At 40.3% G+C, this 27,204-nt stretch overlaps 2 protein-coding genes across 3 annotated transcripts in view; both read left to right on the top strand.

Annotated features, from left to right (window-relative positions):
* Positions 1 to 27,204, top strand: part of dlg4a (discs, large homolog 4a (Drosophila)) — a 205,046-nt gene that overhangs the window by 29,043 nt on the left and 148,799 nt on the right. The gene's annotated exons all lie outside the window — the stretch shown is intronic.
* LOC143714866 (uncharacterized) lies at positions 10,150 to 18,406 on the top strand. The gene is made up of 3 exons (XM_077206282.1): positions 10,150 to 11,028; positions 11,746 to 12,550; positions 16,479 to 18,406. The coding sequence occupies exons 2-3, from the start codon at positions 11,779 to 11,781 to the stop codon at positions 16,565 to 16,567; spliced, it is 861 nt and encodes a 286-aa protein (XP_077062397.1). The 5' UTR covers positions 10,150 to 11,028; positions 11,746 to 11,778; the 3' UTR covers positions 16,568 to 18,406.

Genomic DNA, 27,204 nt, shown 5'->3' with positions numbered 1-27,204 from the left:
ATAACCAGAGGTTATGACTAGTACATTAAGATAATGCTTCTTTAACGCTGGCTGTTACCTTAATAGTATATTTATCTAGCCCCCTATTTGCGACTGCATAAAAACCCACCAGATGTGCCTCACGCTCCATCTAAACTGGGATCTAGCATGTACTTAACCCTGGACGCAGATTTGCGGAAACATAAGACTTCACTTAATCTACTTTTTTTCACTACATTTAATTACTAAAAAATTATTAGTAATAAGTAAAAATATACAGTAAGTAATTCAGCATAAATAAAATGTAACAATTTATTATGTCAGGTAAATGCATCGTGCCAGTTTCATAATCAGTTTAAAGATAATCAATACAATAACATCAAATGCTCAGAGATAAAGAGTAAAAGATGTACCTGACTCAAGAAATACATGATGCATAATGGGTCGATCTCATTACAAATCGCCCTGAGCCTCTTGTTGCATTTCTTTAATTGCATTTCTTCACCCCTAATTTCCTTTGTTTTCTCAGAGAGTTGTCCTCTCTTCCAGTTTTTACAGTCTTACATCCTCATCCTCTTCCGCCTCGTCTCCCGCTCAGATTGTTTCCATCCATTGTTGGTATCAACATTCAGTACACCTGTGCCACTTCTGCACTCTGAACTGGCTGATGTTTTGCTAATAAGTGTGAACAATTTTGAGCCGTTGTTTGGAAACGATGACAACTGTGTTGCATGTGACTGTGGGTGGGAGATGGGTGTGAAATACGGGAGACTCCCGGGAAAAACTGGAGTGTTGACAGGTATAGTATTGGTACTGACAACAGAAATTTTGGTCCAATCTTGACATCCCTAGTATACTATATAGTAAGGAAGTATGCGGTTTTGGAAGGAGCCAGTCACTTGCTTCATTCCTGAATGAATCAGTCATTTTGAATGAATCAGTTGAATGAATGATTCAAGACTCACTCATTAAGACACTGAATTGCCACCACCTACTGGCAGTTTTAGCTTCATATTTTAAAGTCTAATTAAATTTTTTCCAACATTTTAATATTTTTATAGGCAGGATATTTTATATTAAAAATATTAATCTCTTAACATTATTTATGCAATTGTAGCTGCAGTGTAAATGCTTTTAAATATTAAATAAATCATATTCTAGAAAAATAAATGCCCGTGGAAATCAATGTAATCAATGAAAGCTCCTTAATTGAAAAGTTAATTTCTGTCACTGCTTGTGGGTTTGGGATTTTTTTTTCCATTTTTATTTTGAACAAGTACAGTCATTTTCTATTTTGAATTCAAATTTGCTTAAACATGTCTGCATAAAAATGTTTTGTAGTCCAATGAAATAATGAGCTAAAATAAGCTATTACTGTAAAATTGTGGCTGTAAGTGTTTGTGGTTCATTTATCACACTTGAAATGGAAAGTCATGTCGAGCGCATTGCATTATGGGATAATGTTGTATATTGCACATTTTGGCAAATGTAGTGGCTTGTCTGGATATTCTGCATGCTGTGCACAGTACATACTTGCCAAAGAAACAGAGTAGTATGTTTATGCTATTCCAAACAAAGCCAGAATGGGTACTGGGCCGTGACATCTAACGGCTAAAGTCACTTAGGAACTGCTGCAAATCTTAGCCTTTTCATCAAACACAACACACACACACCATCGCACAAGATCGAATTGACTGGGTTAATTATTCATCCATGCCTTCACAGCTCTCAGCTCAGTTTAAGATGACAAGTGTGTCATGAAATAGTGTGTCAGAGCTTTTTTTTCCACATGTGTGTATGTGTCAAGACTTGTTTAAGTAGGATAGCGTGTGGGGGAACGTGTGTTGGCGTGTGTGTGTGTGTGAGCGCGTATATTTTACGCAACATGGCCAAGTCTGTAGGCAGCAGCGTGTTGATTCACAATGGGCTCGCGCTGCATTTGAGTGAGTGTATTTGTAAAAGAATCGAATATTAGCTCATGTTTCGGGGCACTTGATATGGTTGTGAGTCATATTGTGTGTGAGTGTTAGTTTGCATGTGTGATGGTAAAGCTTTCTTTTGTGCAAGATGTTTTCAGATGTGAGAAACAGGCTGTTAGCATGTTGTGCATGTGTTTGGTGTGTGTGTATGTGTGTGAATGCAACACTCTTATAATGTCTCTGATGTCAGCAGATAAAGTAGAGAGGTCATATTTGATCTCCTCTCAAGGACACTGGTCTCTCTCTCGTCTTCTCTCTAACTCTATCTGGCAAAATCAGAGATTTATGCTGCCAGTTGTGGCCCTGTGTGTGTCCAGGTTGAGCCATCCCTAATCTCCCACAAATGTATTTTTTATCAATTGATGTCCACACACACACACACACACACACACACACACACACACACACACACACACACACACACACACACACACACACACACACACACACACACACACACACACACACTCTGTCCCTTCCACTAACTCATCATGAGCTCATCATGAGCTCATCATGCATTTTTACATTTTAAAAAAACCTTTAATTACTTTATTTTTATACCAGATTTACAAATGAGGACGTCCCTAAAGGGAGGATTTTAGAGATTTTGTCAGGTTTTGGTCACTTCCGGGTACAAATTTTTCTCCAAAATATAGTTAAGTAGGTAGGCCACACACACACACACACACACACACACACACACACACACACACACACACACACACACACACACACACACACACACACACACACACACACACACACACACACACACACACACACACACTCCATAAAGGTTTAATGTTTTACACTGAGCTATTTTCTATCCCCTAATCTCACCCCATAACACTCACAAAAAACTATAGGCATTTTTTACATTTTTGAAAAAAGAAAAAGAAATTAATAATTTTGCACCCACACACTTTGAATATATACCACAAGAGTATCATTGCTGTGTTCAAAGCTCTAATTCTGCACTCAAAATCTCCTGGGACGTTTTTACTTACAAGTTTGGAAGTTGTAATTACACCAGGATGTGAGTTCAATTGATTTTGATCAGAAATAGCGGACTTGGTCTGCAATTTCATATTTCTTTCATTTAACTTACTGGCAAACAAGCTCATTTTAGCGCTGCAAATAAATGAAGCAAAGGGTGCACGATAGATGTGTAACTATTGCTTTATCTACCCCAGAGAACGATGGGAAATGTAGTTTTACCAGACAATTATTTAATAGTAGTAATAATACTACTAGTAATAGTAATTGTAAATTAGTAGTACTGTATATTAGCAAACATTATTACTATTCTTCATCAAAATTACTCTAACAGTGCATCCAACATTCATCTTTACCAAGTTTTGCTGGTGAATCCATAATTCAGCTGCTACATTCATGCTAAACTGTCTAAACTGATGTTTTCAGTGGAGTGACACACTACCAACTCTGAAAGGAATGGCTCAGAAAGCAATGCTGCCTTCAAGTTTCCTGGGAAGTTCTTTCATGTTTGGAATTAGTAATTACAGTATTATATAAGTTATTTGGATTGGGGAAAATGGACTCCACAGGCAGATGAAGAGTAAAGGATGTGCTTATATATATATTTTTTTATCATTATCATGCTGCTCCAGAGAATGACAGGAGGTAAACTGGCTAAAGAGTAGAGTATTCTGGAAAGCTTTATAGTCGATGTGAGCTCAAGTGATTTTGATCTGAAAACATTGGATACATCTCTTTTCCTCTTTTCCACATACTAGCTAGCTTGCAAAAACAGGAACAAAGTGAAGAGCTGTGCATTCAATCCGCTCTTTTATGTTGGTCTGTTTTATCATAGCTTCCATTGTTGTGCTGCCACACAGAGACCAATGGGAAATGTAATTTTGTTGTGGAATCTTATAATCCAGCCATTATGGGCTCATTGCCCCTACCTACATTTTTGCTTAACTTTAAAAACGTATCTATACAATTCACTGCAGTTTTCAGCTGAATTTAACACTAGCGGCAGTAAATCACCAACAACTTTTGTTCCAGTTCAACAATTATGATTACAGGGGCATTTTATTGAATAATAAATTAGATAATTAAAAAAAAATATTTTTGTGCAGTTCCTTTGCACAATATGATGTTATGACCTCAAAATGCTTTTACCATAATGCATATTTTGTAAACGAATACATTTTGGTGTTCATAACATTGCATAACCAGATCCATATGTGCGGCTTTTCAGACTGTAAACTTGTTCGAAAGCTCACCTGGTACAGCATTGCACTTGCTCCACTTGTATAAGCACGCTACTAGGGTTGTAACAGTATGAGATTTTCACGGTATGATAATCGTCTCAGAAAATATCATGGTTTCACGGTATACGGTATTAAAGAATCATTATTATTATAATCATCAACTACAATGACCCTAAAATGAATGAAAACAGATAGGGTTTTTTGGTTGAACATGGTTTATTAAAACAAACTTTTTTTAATGAAATTTTTTAATGAGTCTATGAACTTTTATTTTGACAGGTTGTACTAAACTCCTATGAGTTTCAGTCAAGAGTGTATTTGACGATGCTTGTTTTAAATAAAATTATGAAATGCTCATTTATTTCTCTCAGAGCAGCTCTGGATATGTTGATGTGTTCACGTCCTCATATAGTGAGTGAGACGGCAGACGCTTTAAACACCATGAGCGTCACACATACTACAGAATATAGATTTACAGTATAGCAGTTTTTTGACACACACTCATATATCGATTTGATTTATTGCACAGCTATATTTTTGATTTATTCATCCATCTATCAAATCGCGCATTTTTCGTGACATCTGCGACAAAATGGAAATAATACGGCCTTGAGTTATAAACGAAACTTTATCTGCAGGGAGGGATGGTGTTCGCGAATATGGAGAACATGTTCGACGTATATACTCCTTTTGCAGCCACTCTTCGTCCACATTTCTGGACACAACTGGATATCCACCTTCAATTGAAAACCCGGCGTTCGTTTTTCGGATACCCATAGTATTCCCACACTGCAGATTTCAACTTTTTTCTGCGGGGGAAAGAGATTAGAAATCGCAACCTCAGTCTCAGACATTTTCTCTGCTGTACATGTATGGGTGGAGTCTAAGCTCAAGTGGAAAGAAGTTGCATATGCGCAGGTTTAATTTTTTTCCAAAACCTTGGATAAGCAAATGTTCACGATATGATAATCATACATGTCAATATCGTGATAAACCGCCATACCGGTATACCGTTACAACACTACACGCTACTGGACATTTCATTTCCAAACTACTGCGATACATACACAAAACAATGCAGTATAACGCTGCCAGATGACGTTCATCTGTTACTCACTGGATATTTTATTTTTTATAGTATTGCGAAACATGCAATGCAATGCAATGTAATATCATTTTGCAGAAATGTCACTTGCTATATAAGTGATATTTTCTTGCAAGCTGTAGCTCTGTTCTTCCACAGAAGTGCACAAGATGTGTACAAAGTAAAATACTCACAATTATGACTTAATTATGATTGATACCAATTAGCTCCCGTCATGATTTTATTAATGCACATGCTCCCAGCTCGGGAAGTGAGGGCTTAAAAGAAAATCCTCAGTTTCCCACCGGTAATTAAAACACTGTGGTGCCGTTCATGTGTGCTCATTAATATGTTCAAATAAAAGCTTAGATATGCTAAGCTAAACTATGGGTCACATCCAGTGACCTGTACTTGCACAAATATATGTTGTGTGAACAAATTCATACATTCATACATGCATTGGGCAGTAATGCATAAGGCAGATGTGCTGTCCTCAATGCATAAAGTATTCATTCACATGGTTACCTGACAAACACATGCTAACACACATAGCTTCATTTTGTTGGCAGTTCTCTGTAAAGATGTACTTATAATGATGAGCTAGCATTCCCACTCATCAAACTGCCCATCTCTTTTTCATTTATTTCCCTCAGTTCTCATCTCATTCTTCTCAGTGAGTCTCCTACACGCATACATCAACCTTCAGCACACACATCCACTGCAGAGGTGCATCCTCCATATTCAAACACCACACACGCACACTTTAGACGCATGATCAGTCTTTCTCACGTCCTCTGCTGCAAAATTGATCACACGTAAAAAGCTCATTAAAGGAGTCGCTCACCCAGATTTTGTCATCATTTACGCACCCTCATGTGGTTGCAGATCCAAATTAAAAAAGGAAAAATGTAGAGGAATGTGTTAGCCCTGTTATTTCATTAGATGGATGATGTTGAGCTCTAGAATGAGAAGTGATGAGCATGGAAATACAAAGAGTGGGGAAATGATGTCAATCATTTTAGTGCCAAATAATGGGAAAGTTATGGGTTCCTATCTATCTATCTATCTATCTATCTATCTATCTATCTATCTATCTATCTATCTATCTATCTATCTATCTATCTATCTATCTATCTATCGTGATCTCAATTCAAACACCCACACGATCTCATTCCTACATGACAACAATTCTCATGTGAGTATTAAACCTTTGACAAGTACGTTCACAGCGAACATTCAGATCTGAATTCGGACCCAAAAAGAGCAGTTGTCATGTAACCTATTGGTATGCAACAGCTTCACAAACATTTTCAACCACACAGTATCATTATTTCTATCTCACAATAGATTGTATCAATGACATCATTACGCCAGTAGGTGGCGACAAGTGACTGTTAAAAAATGTATTTGTCATTGAATCATTCACTCAAGAGATTGGTTTGAAAATGCTGAATCATCCAGTGCTAAAACAAGTGAAGTCTTTATGAGTGAGTCATTGAATCATTCACTCAAACCGATTTTTAAAATGTAATTCATTCAGATTAATTAAACATTGTTAAATAGACTGCAGCAATTAACATTTTGTCAGAACCTCTAGTAAATTACATGTTATTTTGTTTAGATGTCTGTTCAGAGTGGTGATCTCTATAGAAGTCTATCTATCTATCTATCTATCTATCTATCTATCTATCTATCTATCTATCTATCTATCTATCTATCTATCTATCTATCTATCTATCTATCTATCTATCATTCTCTGTATTGTCATTGCTACAACAATGTATTGATAAGTAACTAATAGTTTATTTTTTATGCTTTAAAAAACGTTAAAATAGACTTACTATATAGCTGAGTGACTGTAGAGTGTAAACTGAATTGGCTGGCATAGGGCAAAGTCTATGCGCAAAATGAAGTAGGAGAAAGGTCATGATTTGGCAGGACACGTTCTTCTCATCTCAACAGGCTTCTGTGTAAGTTCTGTCTGGGCAAGGTGAGACAGGACAGGGCTCACTTTTTAACATCGCAAGCTGCCACTGTCACACCAGGTGGCCCGTCTGGACTTTCCAGAAAGGAAGACTAAAACTATTACGGAGAGCGAAAAGCTAAGGTAGATTTGCCCGGATGTTTTGTCACATGGCCGTTTTTAGTGGTGTTTTATTCTCAAACATTATTACAGTAACAGCATCATCTACAACACTCTTGACTGTTCTTGATACAACTGACTGTAAAACATGAGAAGAAACAGTGGCGGAGTAATTTTAAACAGTTTATACCATATTATTACATGGCTCCTTGGAATAATTGATTCTGATTAGTCAATATTTGTACACTGTAATTGATTATAAGATAATAAACAGGTATTTTAAAACAGTTTAATCTCAAAGCAATAGGTCTATCTCTTATCCCCATAATTATTTATGTGGTGAAATGCTGTGTGATAAGTAGTACGACTGTATACCGTATCCCTTAAATGTCCGTCTAGTTTGAAGTTGCCGCGCTAGCAACTGGTCTCTCCGCGGAAGCTTTGCGTTTAAAGAGCTAATAAAATATTTCGACTCGGATCAATATTTCATGTCAAATTATTTACTTATGTGGCAAGTAGTCGTGTAATAACCGGGATAATGTGCATCCAGCCAGTTGTGATCGCAGAATAAATCGCTTCAGGCGGATGAACGACCCCTCCGCCACCCTGTTGGGGTTTATTCTGCGATAACAACCGGCTGAATGTACAGTATCTCTTACATAATAGACTGGAATAGAAAAACAAATTCCAATAATGGCATGACAGTCTGAAGCAGAAAAAATCGAGGGAAAAAGTAAGCACCAAACATTAGATATGCAGATGATACCTACACACTTCCTTTGCCAGTGCATTTACGAAAATTAATAGTTGAATATACTGTAATATATTTTTTCAGTTATGCCGGGTTCAGACTACACAATATTTTTATCGGTGTCAGAATATGCGATTTTGACTCCAAAAATTTTGTCGTTTCGTGGACAAGAAACATGTCCGGCTACATGTTGCTTCCCTACCGAATCATCGCTTGCCGTCTTTAACGATGTGCGTGATGTCATAGAGAAGGCGTAACTAGCGGCGGACTTCCGGAAACAAGAGCGTAAACAAACTACCAAAGCGGTGTGTTAGCTTAATGTTAATTCCAGTACTCACCGGGTTTCTGAGGCGAGGCTGTTGTTCGCCAGCATTGACCTTTTCTGGGTCAACTTCACAGATGTGACGGAATCCGTCGTGAAAGACCGATAAAAAATTAAACATGCTAGTCTTTCTGACGTGACATCGTGAAGCGTTGCAGATGCCGCGTCAGTTGTCGTCCATTATTGGTGCATTTAAGTCCTCCTGGGAAGTTCGTATTTACGAGTTGAGAAGTCGTGTGCGGAGTTGGAGCAAGATGGCGGTGTACCTTCTCTTAATTAAAATACAGCAAGGTTTTTAAATTTACTTCTAGATAATGAAGAACAAAAAAATTTACATTAGGTGTATTTTTGAAGCCACTGTAAACTTTACCATTATTATGTTTTTATATATTACAATGCTATTATATTTTGTGCAGGGAATTGGCTTATTTTGATATAAATAAATAAGCCTGACAGTGTCACTGCTACATACCTATAAATATTGTGGTATTCTGCCAACTTTTCTTACTGACACACACCCAACACGTCAAGATGGGGTTATTTACGACTTTGGTGGGGGCGTTCATGAGCGTTTGTCTTGTATATATGTTTTTTTTTCTTTCATGACTTGAACGCACCACATGCACCACATAACGATTTATTGTGTCCCAACGCCCATTGTTGTTTAGTCTGAACCTGGCATTAAACAAAGAAACAGAAGACACATTTGGCAATAAAGATGTTTGATGGTCCACTTTAGACATTCTACTGACTACAAGTAACTTTACAACTACATGTCAACTTATTCTACTTACCCGAACCCTTATCTAACAGTCTAGTAATCATCTAATGAGAGTTAGTTGACATGTCGTTGAAAAGTTACTTTTCGAGTAGAATGTCTAAAGTGGACCATCAAAATAAAGTGTAACCTAAAAATCAAGTCATGATTCTTAGGCCTTGTGTCCAGCAAAGCATTATTAAAACGCAGCGCAAATCACTGTCACTTTTTACCCATCCGTCCAATCATAGTGAAGGAGGGGCGGGACAAATACCACACGCCCAACCACCACATTCTGCTTGTACAACGATAATAAACGACAACAACAAGCACATCTCTTCATCCAAAACTATTGCCAAAGCAAGTACGTTACATTGTGTCGACATTTTTATATTCAGAAACAACCCTGGTGAAAAAAAAAATGCTAAGTATTCTTGCAGCCAGACTAATTATCAGTATACTTCAAGTGTGCTAATGATTAGTTAACCTGAAGTGTGCTATTTTGAAACAACTAATTTTGTACTAAGTATATTTTAGTTTTAAATAAATTGTTAGGGCTGAACAATTATGGAAAATAATCTAATTGCGATTTTTTTTAACCAATATTGCGATTGCGATTACTTTAAGTTCTTTACCTTCTGTATTAGTCGACAAAGACAAGCAATAAATCATTGTACAGTAGGGATGGGAATCTTTAGGCAGCTCATGATCCGATCTAATTTTTTTCTTATTAATTAATCTTAATAATACTTAAAATATGTATTTAATTACATACATTAAATATACATACATTAAATATATATATATATTTTAATTAAACCAATTACATGTTAAGAATTTTAAATGGACTATAAACTAATATAGCTTCAACATATAAAAGCTAGTAAATAAAGAGGAACAAAAAAAAACATTATAAGTGTAACGGGTATATATTATCTAGAAATAATAATTATTTTTGGCGGACTTTTATTTTGGCGGGTGGACAGGTTTTCGGAGTTCAGTGTGTGCTGGTGAAGAGAAGAGCGCGGAGTATGAGAGGGGGGATGAGACAAAAGTGAGTGTTGTGTCGTGTTCGAGAAGCTCGTTCGAAAAAGGGACTTAAACAGAAGTTGATTGGGCTTTGGTCGGATAAAGGACGACATCATGTGATTTTTGTGAACCGTATCACTTGTTTCGTAGTTTTTGGAAATTTTGATCCGTGAACCGCATCGCATTGGACTGTTGGAGTGACGCAGTAATGTTCCGTGAAGGCTACGAGAACTGTGAGTGCATTAAAAGTACAAGTTTAGCTTGATTGACGACGATTTAAGAGATTTTTCACATTTTTGTTAAGTTTTGGACTTTCATTTAGATTGAGAAGCACTCTTGAAACGGACGTTTCAACCGTATTGGTCACGCGCACATACATAAGTGTTCTGCACGTGTTGTCGCACGTGAGATGGGAATTGCGGTTCGCAGCTGGTGCTGAACATAGTTGTTTCCGGAGGAGATTTGAGTCTAAAACACTTGGTGTTACCCTGCCATCCAACGACATCTTAGATGGATACATCCCTGTGAGATATCTCAGTTTTGTTACCCTCCTGTGATACATTTAATCTCTGACTTATTTTTGATTCATTCATTTTTTTTCGTGGGACATTTCATTGAGCTTGAGTGATATTGCTACGAAACCTCAAGAGAATTTCAACGCACACTACGTCGAGACAACTCCCCTCAATTTTTCTATCTATTATTTTTTTTTTTGTATATATTTTTGATCCAAGGAACTGTGAGAATTCTGTTGAATCACAGGTGAACTAAGGTGAACTGAGTGAGCACAGTTCAGGGACATTTCACGTAAGTGCTCTTCCATATGTGAGATTGCATTGTGTATATTATTGTTTTTTTCAATGTGATTTATTGATCATTTGAATCTGTCCGTTTGAAACGGAGAACTCATCCTAAGTGGTGTTTATATAAGGTTTTTGTTTTGTATTTTATTTTTGAGTGAGGTTTATCTTGGTACAAGTGAAAGAGATTAGAGCTTTTACATTTAAAATGATTGAGAGTGAGTTTAAAAGAAAACACAAAGACCATACATTTAATATTTTTTTTATTTTTTTTATTTTGTGGTCATTAACCCTGAATTGAACATTTGATTACAAGAAAGAAGAAAAGAGACAAAGAATAAATACTGTTTGATTTCATATTTACTTCTTTGTATTTTTGTTTTGTTTTAGAGCTGTCAAGGAGTAGGGGCATCTCAGCTGCTTTATTAGACCAGAGGAGGGAGGGGTATATTAGACTGTCTAACCCATTTTACTTTTACTTCAGTGACATTACTTAGGCTGAAGCCTACTCTCGTCGGTCTGTACCCAATAAAGTAGAACATAACATACACCCATTTAGTGTGTAGTGAGATTAAAAGCACTGAAAGCGGGGACTAAGATCTTTTCGTTATTCAGTCTTCCGTGGCAGCACTAATATATTTTCCCCTACAAGACGGGTTAAATTCTCGTTACATAAGTGGCGTCACGAACAGGATCATACTTAGCCTAATTTTTGTTGTTGTAGTATTCTGTCCCAGGTCTGTGAGCAAGAAGAAAAATGGCGGAACTGGAAGAACTGAAGAAGGAGTTCGCGGAAATGCAGAAGAGGTTAACGGAGCAAGCTGGGGCATTGGATCATGCCAGAACAGAACAGCGAGAAGCCCTGGCACTGGCCAGAGCAGTAATGGAGCAGCAAGCATCCACTCGTGCACCCCCAGCAACGATCTATATCCCAAGAGATCATAAACTTACTGATTTCACTGGCACCACAAAACCTGGAGAAGGAAGTGTGGAGGAGTGGATTGTCTCCATGAAATCAGCCTTTCGAGTTATGAAGGTGCCAGAAGAAGATCAGGTGGAGCTGATAAAGCAGCACTTAAAGGGGGAAGCTAAAGATACTGTGAAGTTCATGATGGAAGAAGTGGATAACAGCGTGGAGTCCATCTTTCAGCTGCTCCAGGAAACCTATGGAGACAAGGTACCTATTGGCACAAGGTTGAAAGACTTTTATGATCGAAGACAAGCACCTGGTGAGACCATACGCGCCTATGCTTACGATTTACGAGAAAAGCTCCACAAGGTGAAACGCAGAGAGCCTAGGCGAGTTCCAGATGAAGAGAGTGTGTTGAAAGAGCAGTTAGTCCTTGGACTGAGGGATGATTTCCTAAGAAGAGAGATGAAACGGAGGGTCAAGGAAGAGCAACGCTTGACTTTTGCACAGTTGATGCAGGACGCCATCACATGGTCTGAGGAAGAGGAAGCACAAGCTGAAGGTAACCTGAAGACCCCTGTGCGTGCGAGAGTAGCAGTTCACACTACAGTTGCGACTGGTGACAATCCATCCTCACTGACATTAGAAAAGTTGCACGAGGCAATAGAGAAGATAGCTGCACGCCAGGAAGAATTGTACAGAATTGTCCATAGTCAAGGGAGAGTTGATCCACAGCCTGATGTTATGAGAAGACAACCTCTGAGAAACAGTGAAGGGCAATATATCTGTTACACATGTGGTCAACCAGGTCACACCAGTAGACGTTGTAGACAGTTTAAGGAGTTGGGTAACCGGGGCACGGCGTCATCACCAATGGCCGAAGTATCTGAGGTGTTAAGAGGGGCTTCGTCGGGTGACAATGCAAGCACCAGTGGGCTTTCCGTAATCCGGAGCCATACAGCTGATTGGAATGCAGATATAGCACCAGAAACACTAAGGGATAGTGCTTTTGGAGACTGTTTAACAGTGGATGTGAAAATAGCAGGGGTGCCCACCAAATGCTTGTTGGACACAGGTTCAGAGGTTACCACCATCTCAGAGTCTCACTTTAAACATCATTTCGGAGGACAAGAAATACATCTGTCTTCTGCTAACTGGGTGCGCCTCACTGCTGCAAACGGACTAGACATTCCTGTCCTTGGATGTCTACAGGCAGACATAGAGTGCATGGGAAAGCTGCTTCCAGGGAAGTGTGTTTTCGTGCTAACAGACTCGAACCCCGATGTGAAGGAGATGAAGGGATTGGCTGGAATTGTGGGGATGAATGTGCTTAGTGAATTGAAAAACCTTGTGCTGTCTGGAAAGGATTTGGATAAGGAAAGCAAAGTGAGCCAACGTGCAGATGCTAATGTCAGAAGAGTGATAGCAAAGGTGAAAAAAGATGAAAGACTCTTGGGCTCAGAGGGCAGGATAGGATTTGTTAAAGTGTCTGGGAAGCAAGTTGTGATAATCCCACCCTTAAGTGAGAAGATTGTGGAAGGACACTGCAGTATACCTCATCAAGTGAAGCATCAAGTGTTGGTGGAGTGCACAGGTTCTGTTACCCTTCCAAAAGGATTGTTAGTAGCCAATGTGCTTGCAAGCCCAGAAAAAGGGAAAGTTCCGGTGCGAGTGTTAAATCTCTGTCAAGAAACCATCAGGTTGATGCCGAGATCCAGGATTGCAGTTGTGTCCAAGCCTCAAAAAGTAGTCCCAAAGCAAATGGTGGAATTCGAAGAGGATGATGATGAGTTGCGGGTTAAACGACATGTACAGTGCAGCATTAAGAGTGAGATCCAGCCCGAACAACAGTCAATTCAAGTTCAGATGAATCAGGATGGACTGTCTGAGATGCAACGGGAGGAGCTAAATGCTCTGCTGACACGTTACAGTGATGTTTTCTCCAAGAGTGACACAGATTATGGATACACAAAAACAGTGACGCATAGCATACCTACTGGAGATGCTCAGCCAATAAAACAACGCCATCGACGAGTTCCCCCTCACGTCTTTCAAGAGTTTAAGAGACATGTGCAAGATCTTGTCAGTCAAGGGGTACTGAACGAGAGTCGCAGTCCATGGGCCTCGCCTGCAGTCATTGTGATAAAAAAAGACGGAGGTGTTCGTTTCTGCTGTGACTACAGGAGACTCAACCTAGTCACATTCAAGGATGCCTACCCCCTTCCGCGTGTGGAGGAATCCTTGGATGCCTTGGGGAATGCACAGTTGTTCTCAACTCTAGATCTCACGGCAGGTTATTTTCAAGTGGCAGTAAAGGAATCAGATCGAGAGAAGACTGCTGTCACAACACCGTTCGGGCTGTTTGAGTGGACACGGATGCCGTTTGGTTTATGCAACGCTCCGGCCACCTTTCAGCGATTGATGAGTGCAGCATTAGGTGATCTGGCCTTTGATATTCTTTTGATCTATCTTGACGATATTATTGTGTTCTCTGTGGATTTCAAGAGCCATTGTGAGAAGTTAGAGCTTGTGCTCTCAAGGTTGCGTCAGCACGGACTGAAGCTGAAACCGAGTAAATGTTTCCTCCTGAGACCAGAGGTCCGGTTCTTGGGACACATCATTTCGTCAAAGGGAGTTCAGGTAGACATGGACAAGGTTCAGTGCTTGGACGCGTGGCCTTCACCGACGAACGTTAAGGAGGTTAGACAGCTGCTGGGATTTATGAGTTACTATCGTCGATTTGTTCCAAGATTCGCACAGCTGGCAAAGCCTCTACATGCCCTGGTGGGAAAAGGTAACAAAGGCAAGTCCGCAGAAGCGTTTGTCTGGAGTGATGAGTGTCAATCCGCATTCAGCAAGTTAAAGAGTTGTCTCATGTCACCTCCGATTCTGGCTTACCCCGATTTCCAGTGTCCGTTCATACTCACGACGGATGGGAGCCTCAATGGACTTGGAGCAATTCTCAGTCAAAAGCAGGGGGGCGTTGAACGTGTTATTGCTTACGCGAGCAGAGGTCTAAAGGGATCTGAAAGAAATGACAAGTATTACAGTGCCTTCAAGTTGGAGTTACTTGCCCTTAAGTGGGCAGTAACTGAGAAATTTAAGGAATACCTGATATTTGCAAAGTTCCAGGTTATTACTGACCACAACCCTCTTCGCTACCTGGAGACAGCCAACCTCGGAGCAGTGGAACAGCGTTGGTCTGCACAGTTAGCGGAGTTCAACTTTGAGGTGTGTTACAAGCCCGGCAGACAGAACATCAATGCTGACGTTCTTTCTAGGATTCCCTGGGGAATGGAACCTGAGGAGGAGGACGATGGAAAAGACTTCATTCGGTTGACATCAGACGAGGTACGGGCATGCCTGTGGCCAGGTAGAGAGGAAGCGGTTGACAAGTCTGTTGTCAGAGTTGCCAGGCAAGCAGCCATAAGGAAGGGTGTTGATGGTTATAGCTGGCCATCCATCAAAGAGCAACAGAGGAAGGATCCTTGTATAGCGCCTGTGTACAACGCTGTATTCGAGAATAGGAGGATAATGACACGTAGTTTCCGGGATATGGAAACCCAGCAAAAGACGCTAGCTAGACAGTTGGAGCGTTTGAAATTAAGACATGAAGTGCTGTTCCGAGTGATTACGGACCCAAGAGACGGAGAGGAGATATGGCAGTTGGTAGTGCCTGAGTCTTTACGAGAGAAAGTGTATGGGGGAGTTCATGAACATGGAGGACATTTTGGTAGCAGGAGTACATTAGAGCAGATGCGACAGAGTTACTATTGGCCCACAATGGCCAATGATGTACAAACATGGGTAACCCAGTGTCGAAGATGTACCCTAGCTAAGGATGTATTCCCTAAGATTCGTGCTCCTATGACTTGCACCAACGTAACTGCACCTCTAGAAGTTCTTGCCATGGACTACACCATTCTTGAGAGATCAGCAGGGGGTTATGAAAATGTTCTAGTGCTGACAGACATGTTTACAAGGTTCACTGTGGGGGTTCCAACGAAAAATCAAACAGCACTTACCACCGCCAAAGCCCTCGTACGACACTGGTTTGTCTGCTATGGGTGTCCCGCCCGATTGCACTCGGATCAAGGCAGATGTTTCGAGGCAAACGTAATCAAGGAGCTTTGTAAATTGTATGGAATCAGCAAGAGTCGTACCAGTCCTTATCATCCGCAAGGGAATGCGCAGTGCGAAAGGTTCAATCGCACGATGCACGATATGCTGCGAACGTTACCTGCGGAAAAGAAGAAGGATTGGAAAACACACCTGCCTGAACTTGTGATGGCCTACAATAGCCACGTTCATTCATCGACCGGTTACTCCCCATTTTATTTAATGTTTGGACGGGACGCAAGACTGCCCATGGATGTCCTAGGAGGAAAAGACCTATCTGATGATGAGGCGGATGATCTTGATGAGTGGGTAAAGAATCATCATGAACGCCTGAGAACTGCAGTGGAGACGGCGAGGGTAACTGCTCAAGAAGCTTCCAGGAGAAGGAAGAGGGTCTATGACCGCAAGGCTTCAGGAGCGCTCATTAGACCTGGTGACAGAGTATTGTTGCGTAACCACAAGTTTAGAGGACGTAACAAAATCCAAGATAAGTGGGAGTCTGTACCGTATTTGGTAGTGCAGCAAAATCATGCAGGTTTACCAGTCTTTACTGTACGTCCTGAGCAGGGAGGTTCCACAAAGGTCGTTCACAGAGATCAATTGAGACACTGTACTTTCCCCTCACCCACAAAGCAGGTTACACATGCAAGAAGAGAAAAAGAATTGTCAGACTCAGATTCGCAAGACATTGTCTACATTCCATATACTACACACTTACCGAACACGTGCTTACCTGGGGAAGTCGAGGGTGGAGTGGTATGTGAGGAGGGTAATGTAGCTGGGAGTGAGAGAGGAGACACAGGTCAAGATGGGGAATCTGAAGGCTCTGACAGTTTGGAGGCTGACACTAGGGGGGTACCTAATCTTAGACGTTCGAAGAGGGAAACCCTGGGTAGAATGCCTGTGAAATACAGGAATGATTACATTCTAAAATAAGGTTCCAGAAAGTTTTGTAACTTTTAAGGTCTTAGGAGAAAGAGTTATACGTGTACATGTGATGTATTCCTAATATGTTTTTTTGTGTTTCAGAGATGAGTCTGCTGGAGATGTCGATGGAGTGGCAGGGTTTAGCAGGGGGGAATGTAACGGGTATATATTATCTAGAAATAATAATTATTTTTGGCGGACTTTTATTTTGGCGGGTGGACAGGTTTTCGGAGTTCAGTGTGTGCTGGTGAAGAGAAGAGCGCGGAGTATGAGAGGGGGGATGAGACAAAAGTGAGTGTTGTGTCGTGTTCGAGAAGCTCGTTCGAAAAAGGGACTTAAACAGAAGTTGATTGGGCTTTGGTCGGATAAAGGACGACATCATGTGATTTTTGTGAACCGTATCACTTGTTTCGTAGTTTTTGGAAATTTTGATCCGTGAACCGCATCGCATTGGACTGTTGGAGTGACGCAGTAATGTTCCGTGAAGGCTACGAGAACTGTGAGTGCATTAAAAGTACAAGTTTAGCTTGATTGACGACGATTTAAGAGATTTTTCACATTTTTGTTAAGTTTTGGACTTTCATTTTGATTGAGAAGCACTCTTGAAACGGACGTTTCAACCGTATTGGTCACGCGCACATACATAAGTGTTCTGCACGTGTTGTCGCACGTGAGATGGGAATTGCGGTTCGCAGCTGGTGCTGAACATAGTTGTTTCCGGAGGAGATTTGAGTCTAAAACACTTGGTGTTACCCTGCCATCCAACGACATCTTAGATGGATACATCCCTGTGAGATATCTCAGTTTTGTTACCCTCCTGTGATACATTTAATCTCTGACTTATTTTTGATTCATTCATTTTTTTTCGTGGGACATTTCATTGAGCTTGAGTGATATTGCTACGAAACCTCAAGAGAATTTCAACGCACACTACGTCGAGACAACTCCCCTCAATTTTTCTATCTATTATTTTTTTTTTTGTATATATTTTTGATCCAAGGAACTGTGAGAATTCTGTTGAATCACAGGTGAACTAAGGTGAACTGAGTGAGCACAGTTCAGGGACATTTCACGTAAGTGCTCTTCCATATGTGAGATTGCATTGTGTATATTATTGTTTTTTTCAATGTGATTTATTGATCATTTGAATCTGTCCGTTTGAAACGGAGAACTCATCCTAAGTGGTGTTTATATAAGGTTTTTGTTTTGTATTTTATTTTTGAGTGAGGTTTATCTTGGTACAAGTGAAAGAGATTAGAGCTTTTACATTTAAAATGATTGAGAGTGAGTTTAAAAGAAAACACAAAGACCATACATTTAATATTTTTTTTATTTTTTTTATTTTGTGGTCATTAACCCTGAATTGAACATTTGATTACAAGAAAGAAGAAAAGAGACAAAGAATAAATACTGTTTGATTTCATATTTACTTCTTTGTATTTTTGTTTTGTTTTAGAGCTGTCAAGGAGTAGGGGCATCTCAGCTGCTTTATTAGACCAGAGGAGGGAGGGGTATATTAGACTGTCTAACCCATTTTACTTTTACTTCAGTGACATTACTTAGGCTGAAGCCTACTCTCGTCGGTCTGTACCCAATAAAGTAGAACATAACATACACCCATTTAGTGTGTAGTGAGATTAAAAGCACTGAAAGCGGGGACTAAGATCTTTTCGTTATTCAGTCTTCCGTGGCAGCACTAATATATTTTCCCCTACAAGACGGGTTAAATTCTCGTTACATAAGCAATAAACAAAGAGTGCTTTCAGTATTTAAAAGTAGGCTGTCTGAACGTTTTCCATTCAAGAGCTGGAGTGATTTTCCCCTTATACGATAAATTGCATTCACACTAATGCACATATCTCTTTTGAAATTGTAAATGTGGTTTGTCCTGTTGGTTTAAGATATAACTGACCGTGTTTACATTAATTTCGCGTCAAAAGCATTTTGAGATGCAAGTACATTTACCCAATGAGTCGCTCACAGCCGCATGCACGAGCACTCTTCACAAAGCGCGCGTAAGTATTTTAAAATGAAAGCAGCTTTCTCAGTGATTTTCATAATTTTAATATATAAGCCAACTGCATTCCAAAAGACATAATGCGTTTGTGGAGCATTTTTAAGGAAAATTCCGGCGGCCAAGACCGCGCACTGCAAGAGTAACATCAAAGCGGCAAAACCTGTGCAATGAAGCCCGCGACTGTCCTTGTAATTCGCTTAAACCCCGAACTTTATGAAAGCTTATTTTTCGGAAGGTTCGAGCGGTGTCGTGCGTGTGTGTGAGAGAGAGAGATAGAGCGAGAGAGTGAGAGAAATTAGAAAAGCAAGCAGAATACGGTTGTTTCTAAAGCACGCGCTTTAAAAATGTTTAAAAACTAAGCTCAGATTCGATTCTGAAATTCTCTGAATCAATCCAGAATTGTTGGAGAGAGAATAAATAACACAATATCACATACATAAAAAATAAACTGTTCTTTCCTCTATGCCAGACCTATGCGTAGCGTGCCAAGTTGATGCTTGATTTGCAGACTGCTTTTCTCTCGCGTGTCACATGAACATTGTAATCGCAGCTTTTGCGGTTACAAAATCGCATTTCATCATATCGCGATATTATCGCAAATGCAATTAATCGTTCAGCCCAATTGTAAAGCATAACTGTAAGTGTATTTAGTGTAGTTTTGTGTACTAAATCAGACCAACTTCAAGTATACTTAGTACAGGTATACTTTAAGTATGCCTGTGTAGGGACTAATTACAAGCTTGATAAGTGATGTTAAAGTGTAGCCTACTTTATTTGTGTTACAAGTACATTACGACTTCTTTACGAGTGTCTTCTAAACATAAGTGTATATATATATATATATTTATATATATATATATATATATATATATATATATATATATGTTTTTTATTTAAAAATATTATTTTTGGCGTTTTCCCCTTATATTAGGATAGGACAGTAGCTAGACAGGAAGTGAGGTGTGTGTGTGTGTGTGTGTGAGAGAGAGAGAGAGAGAGACGGGATCAGGAAAGGTCCACGAGCCGGGACTCGACCCGAGTTCGAGTTCGTGGCGCACTTGCTCACGAGGCTATCGTGGTGTGATATATTTGAGTAAAAAGTATAGGCTCATTTATACCATTGGCTTATTCCAAATACTACAAATTGCATACTTTGTCTTCAACAACAAATGTACTTTATTAGACAACAAATTAAACTTAGCTATACTTTGTACAAAATACTATTGTATACTATAATGTATTTTGAAAGTATACTTTCAATGCATTGTTACAATTATCATTTCCAGCACACAGTTAAAATATACCTAAAATATATTTTTAATAAAGTGCAAATAAATACACTTTTAAAAAATAAACTAAATTTTCACTTCAACTATATTTTAGAAAAAATATATTTTTAGAAATACTAAAGTACAATAATTTTAAAGTGTGTTAAAAGTTGTATTGTGAAAATAGGTAAAAGCATGATGGTAATACTTTTAATATATTTAAAGATAGTACAATTTTTGTTAGTATATTTGCAATGTACTATTGAAAAAGGGAATAAATTTCAAATACAATAAAGTATACTTTTTTTCACTAGGGAAACTATTTGGGAAATCAGTTACTAGTAACAGTTCATTGGATATCGGCGTTTTCAGAAGAGCGCTGGTGTTTTCAGCTGGTTTTGGTGGACACGTGGCCTTAGTGTTGTTTTAGAATCAGATCAATAGCAATAATATATCAACCTATCAATCATCAGCTATTTCATCTGATATATAAACAACATCTAGAAAACTTACCAGTACCAGTAATTATCAGTAGTCTGGCCCCTCCATGGTTTTCCCAAAAAGACCATAAGATAGGTGAAGCTCACAGACACTGAGCAAATCACCCTTGTACTCAGGTCTTTACACTGGCTTCCAGTCACATTTGGAAGGGATTTTAAAGTGCCGTTGCTTGTTTATAAATCAATCAATGACCTAAGACCTAAATATATTGTCGACATGCCTACTGATTATAACCCTATAAACTTAGGTTTTTAGGATCGTGTCTGCTTAAAATGCCCTGTGTTCACTCCAGACATGATGTGACACTGAAAACACATTTATCTGTGCATTATCCGATTAAGCATGTAATGCAATTTACCTTACAAACAGCACTGGAATATTTATTTCGATTAAAGGGATATAGTTCACCCAAAACTGCATATTCTGGCATCATTCACTCGTGTCGTTCCAAATCCAAACCCGTATTCATTTCTTTCTTTTGTGGAAAACAAGAAATGGTACTTTGTAGAATGTTGGGAACTAAAGCGCTTTGCTTCTCATTGACTTCCATTGTATGGACAAAAAAATAAAATAAAGTTGTAAATAAGTCAATAGGAACCAAAAACGGTTTGATTATCAACATTCTTCAAAATACCTTCTTTTGTGTTCAGCAGAAGTGAAAAAATGCGTACAGGGTGAGTAAATGATGACATAATTTAAATTTTGGGTAGACTATCCCTTTAATGTCCTTTTATTTTTTTTATTTTTTTATTTACATTAACCTTTCATTTCTTTTAAATTGAATTTTACAACTAAATATTCTTAAATGATTTTAAAAAGGACTTTTATGTCGTTATTTTAATGCTTATGCCATCACTTTGAATTGAATAAACGTGGTTTCTGTCAATGTATTAAACTGTGGTTATAATTGATACCTAATATCATATGTGTTGTTAAGGGGGGATGTGTTTTTACCTTTCTAAGCAACAGCACAGAGAATTATAGCGACTGATGACTCACTGATGATAAAATGCTGAAAAATAGCATACACTTAAAATGGAGTAGGGACCTGAGATGCATCTAGGGACCACAATATCATTGAGGCTCTTTGGATCTGGTCCATTAAGCAATCACCTAGCGACCACATCTAACATTTGCATAGCAACAGACTAAAAACCACTCATAAGATCTTTGCGACTACATAGCAACGCCCTGGCAACCACCCAAAAAACCCTAGCATCAATTTTGGTGACTTTGCACTACTGGGATTTTCTACAAAAATATAACAAGAAAATATTTCTACCCATAATGTTCTAGTTCGAAATATTTGGGTTCCAACCATAATCTCCTTCTCCAGACTGTGGTGTCCGTACCAGAATAGATTTCAAGCACTTCCCATGCAGCTTGAGATCTGACATAACTGAATAGTGTAATGCTCACCAATTAACACACACACACACACACACACACACACACACACACACACACACACACACACACACACACACACACACACACACACACACACACACACACACACACACATTCCGAGTCCATAATTAAGAGATCAGTAGCCTGTGCTTTGAGTTTCTGAGGATGCTGTTGTATTGCTGAGTCACGCACTGCCACTCAGTGGCCTGGGACGGAACTGTAGCATCAGCAACTGCTTCCCACTATCACCAGCACCACCTGCAATACACACACACATTGTGCCTCATAACGGCTCATCATTGACAGTCTTTGGTAAGAGATTTCCCACCCAAAACAGCTTCTGGGAAACCCAGGTGTTTGAGTTTGATAACAAAGGGAAGTAACATGCAGCTACAGCACATTGTGCACCATCATAAAATCTGCTGCAGTTCCATCACACTGTGATATGAAGGATCTTGTGTTGTGTTTAAGGGAAAAGTGTGTGTGAGACTGATGATCTGAATACAACATGTGTCTATTTAAATCAATTACACAATTATTTGAGTACTAGAGTGCGCGCACACACACACACACACACACACACACACACACACACACACACACACACACACACACACACACACACACACACACACACACGTACAAATAATGAGAGAATTAACCTTTGATTTACGTGGTTTGTTTATTTCTGACTTTTTATCTTCATGTTCCTCTTATGGGTGATGTGAGTTGCCTAGCAACCGAGCCCTCGGGTCCTGATTGTTGCCATGACAACATGGCAGGGTATCATGTAGAGAATAGAGAGAGGGGGGGGAGAAGGAATGAGAAAGATAGAAATGAGCAAAAAAAGAATGTATGAGTGTATTCATATGATCATATTTATGTACGCATGAGCAAGCATGGAGAAAGAACATGATGGAGATGTAAAGAGATAAACTGAACAGGTAGAGAGAGAGGAGAATTCATCATATTGAACACAATGAGAGGCAGGAGATGACCTAATCGTAGATAACCAAAAATGTCTGTAAGTGGGCGTACTCATACGTAGATACTCGTAAGTATGACATATTCATAAGTCATGAGTTACAGGAAATAGCACATATGCGCTTTTACAAAAGAGCCATTACAACTGAGAGATGAGAATGAGAAATCTGATTTGTTTCTCAGCTGTCAGAGAGCGGTGAGTTTAAATGGAGGATGAATAGAGACTTTTGTTAAAGTCTAATTATTTCTCATACTTATTCTCTTTAGAAAAATACCCCATTATATAAATACCTCCAATTTCGTTTTATAGGACTATACTCTACTGTGTGGCAGTACATTAATTGATGAGATCTGTTTTCTTCTAAGACGTTTTAGGAAAAACATCTAAAACAAGGTTATGCTCATGTACAATACAAATTTTTGTCCTGTCTCTTATCCTATCCTATCCTGTCCAATCATGTCCTGTCATCATATACTTTAGTGTTCCCTATGATATGTATTGTACCCTGTCTTTTCTTTTATCCTGTCACTTCCTTACCTTTCCTTTCCTTTCCTATCCTATCCTATCCTATCCTATCCTATCCTATCCTATCCCATCCTATCCTTACTATTCTCATCCTACTATATCCTATGTCAGTATGCTATCCTGTCCTATCCTGTCCTGTCCTGTCCAGTATAGTTGGCCTATGTGTATTTGTCCTGTCCTGTCCTATCCTGTCCTATCCTGTCCTATCCTGTCCTGTCCTGTCCTGTCCTGTCCTATCCTGTCCTTCCTATCCTATCCTATCCTGTCCTGTCCTGTCCTATCCTGTTCTATCCTGTCCTGTCCTGTCCTGTCCTATCCTGTCCTATCCAATCCTGTCCTATCCTGTCCTTCCTATCCTATCCTGTCCTGTCCTGTCCTGTCCTGTCCTATCCTATCCTGTCCTATCCTGTCCTGTCCTTTCCTGTCCTGTCCTGTCCTGTCCTATCCTGCCCTATCCTGTCCTGTCCTGTCCTGTCCTGTCCTATCCTTCCTATCCTGTCCTATCCTATCCTATCCTATCCTATCCTATCCTGTCCTATCCTGTCCTATCCTATCCTGTCCTGTCCTGTCCTGTCCTATCCTATCCTATCCTATCCTATCCTATCCTGTCCTATCCTATCCTGTCCTGTCCTGTCCTGTCCTATCCTGTCCTGTCCTATCCTGTCCTGTCCTGTCCTCTCCTGTCCTATCCTGTCCTGTCCTGTCCTATCCTGTCCTGTCCTATCCTGTCCTGTCCTGTACTATCCTGTCCTTCCTATCCTGTCCTGTCCTATCCTGTCCTATCCTATCCTGTCCTATCCTGTCCTGTCCTGTCCTGTCCTGTCCTATCCTGTCCTGTCCTATCCTGTCCTATCCTATCCTATCCTATCCTATCCTGTCCTGTCCTATCCTGTCCTATCCTGTCCTGTCCTGTCCTATCCTGTCCTGTCCTATCCTATCCTGTCCTATCCTGTCCTTCCTATCCTATCCTGTCCTGTCCTGTCCTGTCCTGTCCTATCCTGTCCTATCCTATCCTGTCCTGTCCTATCCTTTCCTATCCTATCCTATCCTGTCCTGTCCTGTCCTGTCCAGTCCAACCATGTCCTGTCCTGTCCTATCCAGTATAGTAGGCCTATGTGTATTTGTCATGTCTCTTATTCTGTCTCGTCCAATCCTATCCTATCCTGTCTTGTCCTGTCTTATCCTGTCCTATCAGAATCAGAATCAGAATCAGAAAGAGCTTTATTGCCAAGTGTGCTTGCACACACAAGGAATTTGTTTTGGTACTGAGGCTTCCAGTGGACATATACAATCCTAGACAGGACAGGACAGGACAGGATAGGACAGGAGAGGACAGGACAGGACAGGACAGGATAGGACAGGACAGGATAGGATAGGAAGGACAGGATAGGACAGGATTGGATAGGACAAGACAGGATAGGACAGGACAGGATAGGACAGGACAGGACAGGATAGGATAGGATAGGATAGGATAGGACAGGACAGGATAGGACAGGACAGGACAGGACAGGATAGGATAGGATAGGACAGGACAGGACAGGATAGGATAGGATAGGATAGGACAGGATAGGAAGGATATCCTGTCCTGTCCAACCATGTCCTGTCCTGTCCAGTATAGTAGGCCTATGTGTATTTGTCATGTCTCTTATCCTGTCCTATCCTATCCGATCCTATCCTATCCTATCCTATCCTGTCCTATCCTATCCTGTCCTATCCTGTCCTATCCTGTCCTATCCTGTCCTGTCCTGTCCTGTCCTATCCTATCCTGTCCTGTCCTGTCCTGTCCTATCCTGTCCTGTCCTATCCTATCCTATCCTATCCTATCCTGTCCTATCCTATCCTGTCCTGTCCTGTCCTGTCCTATCCTGTCCTGTCCTATCCTGTCTTGTCCTATCCAATCCTGTCCTATCCTGTCCTTCCTATCCTATCCTGTCCTGTCCTATCCTGTCCTGTCCTGTCCTGTCCTGTCCTATCCTGTCCTGTCCTATCCTGTCTTGTCCTGTCCTATCCTGTCCTGTCCTATCCTGTCTTGTCCTATCCAATCCTGTCCTATCCTGTCCTTCCTATCCTGTCCTGTCCTGTCCTATCCTATCCTATCCTGTCCTGTCCTGTCCTGTCCTGTCCTGTCCTATCCTGTCCTGTCCTGTCCTGTCCTATCCTGTCCTGTCCTATCCTATCCTATCCTATCCTATCCTATCCTGTCCTGTCCTGTCCTATCCTGTCCTGTCCTGTCCTATCCTATTCTATCCTATCCTGTCCTGTCCTGTCCTATCCTGTCCTATCCTATCCTGTCCTATCCTATCCTGTCCTTCCTATCCTATCCTGTCCTGTCCTGTCCTATCCTGTCCTATCCTGTCCTGTCCTATCCTGTCCTGTCCTGTCCTGTCCTGTCCTGTCCTGTCCTGTCCTGTCCTGTCCTGTCCTGTCCTTTCCTATCCTATCCTATCCTGTCCTGTCCAGTCCAACCATGTCCTGTCCTGTCCAGTATAGTAGGCCTATGTGTATTTGTCATGTCTCTTATCCTGTCCTATCCTATCCGATCCTATCCTATCCTATCCTATCCTATCCTGTCCTATCCTATCCTGTCCTATCCTGTCCTATCCTGTCCTATCCTGTCCTGTCCTGTCCTGTCCTATCCTATCCTGTCCTGTCTTTTCTTGTCCTATCCTGTCCTGTCCTGTCCTGTCCTATCCTATCCTGTCCTGTCCTATCCTGTCCTGTCCTATCCTGTCCTGTCCTGTCCGATCCTATCCTATCCTGTCCTATCCTATCCTGTCCTATCCTGTCCTATCCTGTCCTATCCTGTCCTATCCTGTCCTGTCCTGTCCTGTCCTGTCCTGTCCTATCCTATCCTATCCTGTCCTGTCTTTTCTTGTCCTGTCCTGTCCTGTCCTGTCCTGTCCTGTCCTGTCTTGTCCTGTCCTCTCTCCTGCCCTATCCTATCCAACCATGTTCTGTCCTGTCCATTATGGTATGTATTGTGTTCTGTCTGGTTTCTTATGCATGGAATGTATTAAATTCTGGTTCTGTCCTGTCCCATCCCATCCAAACCAAACTTATCCTATCCTGTCCTGTTCTATCCAACCATGTCATGTTTTGTTGAGTATGATGTGTTTTTTTTTGTATGTATCCTTTCCTGCCCTGTCACCTATCCTATCCTATCCTATCCAATCCTATCCCATCCCATCCCATCCCATCCCTTTCTTGATTATGTCCTTTATACATATTTTATTTTGCTGTATTGGTGTCTGTTGTCTCTTCAGTTTGGCTGAAGGCAGAATCATAAGCCACAGGGCTTGTCACAATGTTAGTTTGTTTTGATTGTTTACTGTTCCTTCTGTGAGTGTTTAATACTGTTTATGTGCTTGACTTTGTTTACAGCTCATTAGTTATCACCCATCGACAAGCCACTCAGCATTATTAGACCAGCACACACACACACACACACACACACACACACACACACACACACACACACACACACACACACACACACACACACACACACACACACACACACA

The sequence above is a fragment of the Siphateles boraxobius genome, unplaced genomic scaffold (genome assembly GCF_051911475.1).
Source record: "Siphateles boraxobius isolate OS27281-9 unplaced genomic scaffold, OSU_SipBor_1 56, whole genome shotgun sequence".
NCBI classification, from domain to species: Eukaryota; Metazoa; Chordata; class Actinopteri; order Cypriniformes; family Leuciscidae; genus Siphateles; species Siphateles boraxobius.
The sequence above is the reverse complement of the archived record's forward strand: the minus strand, read 5'-3'. Positions and strand labels throughout refer to the sequence as shown.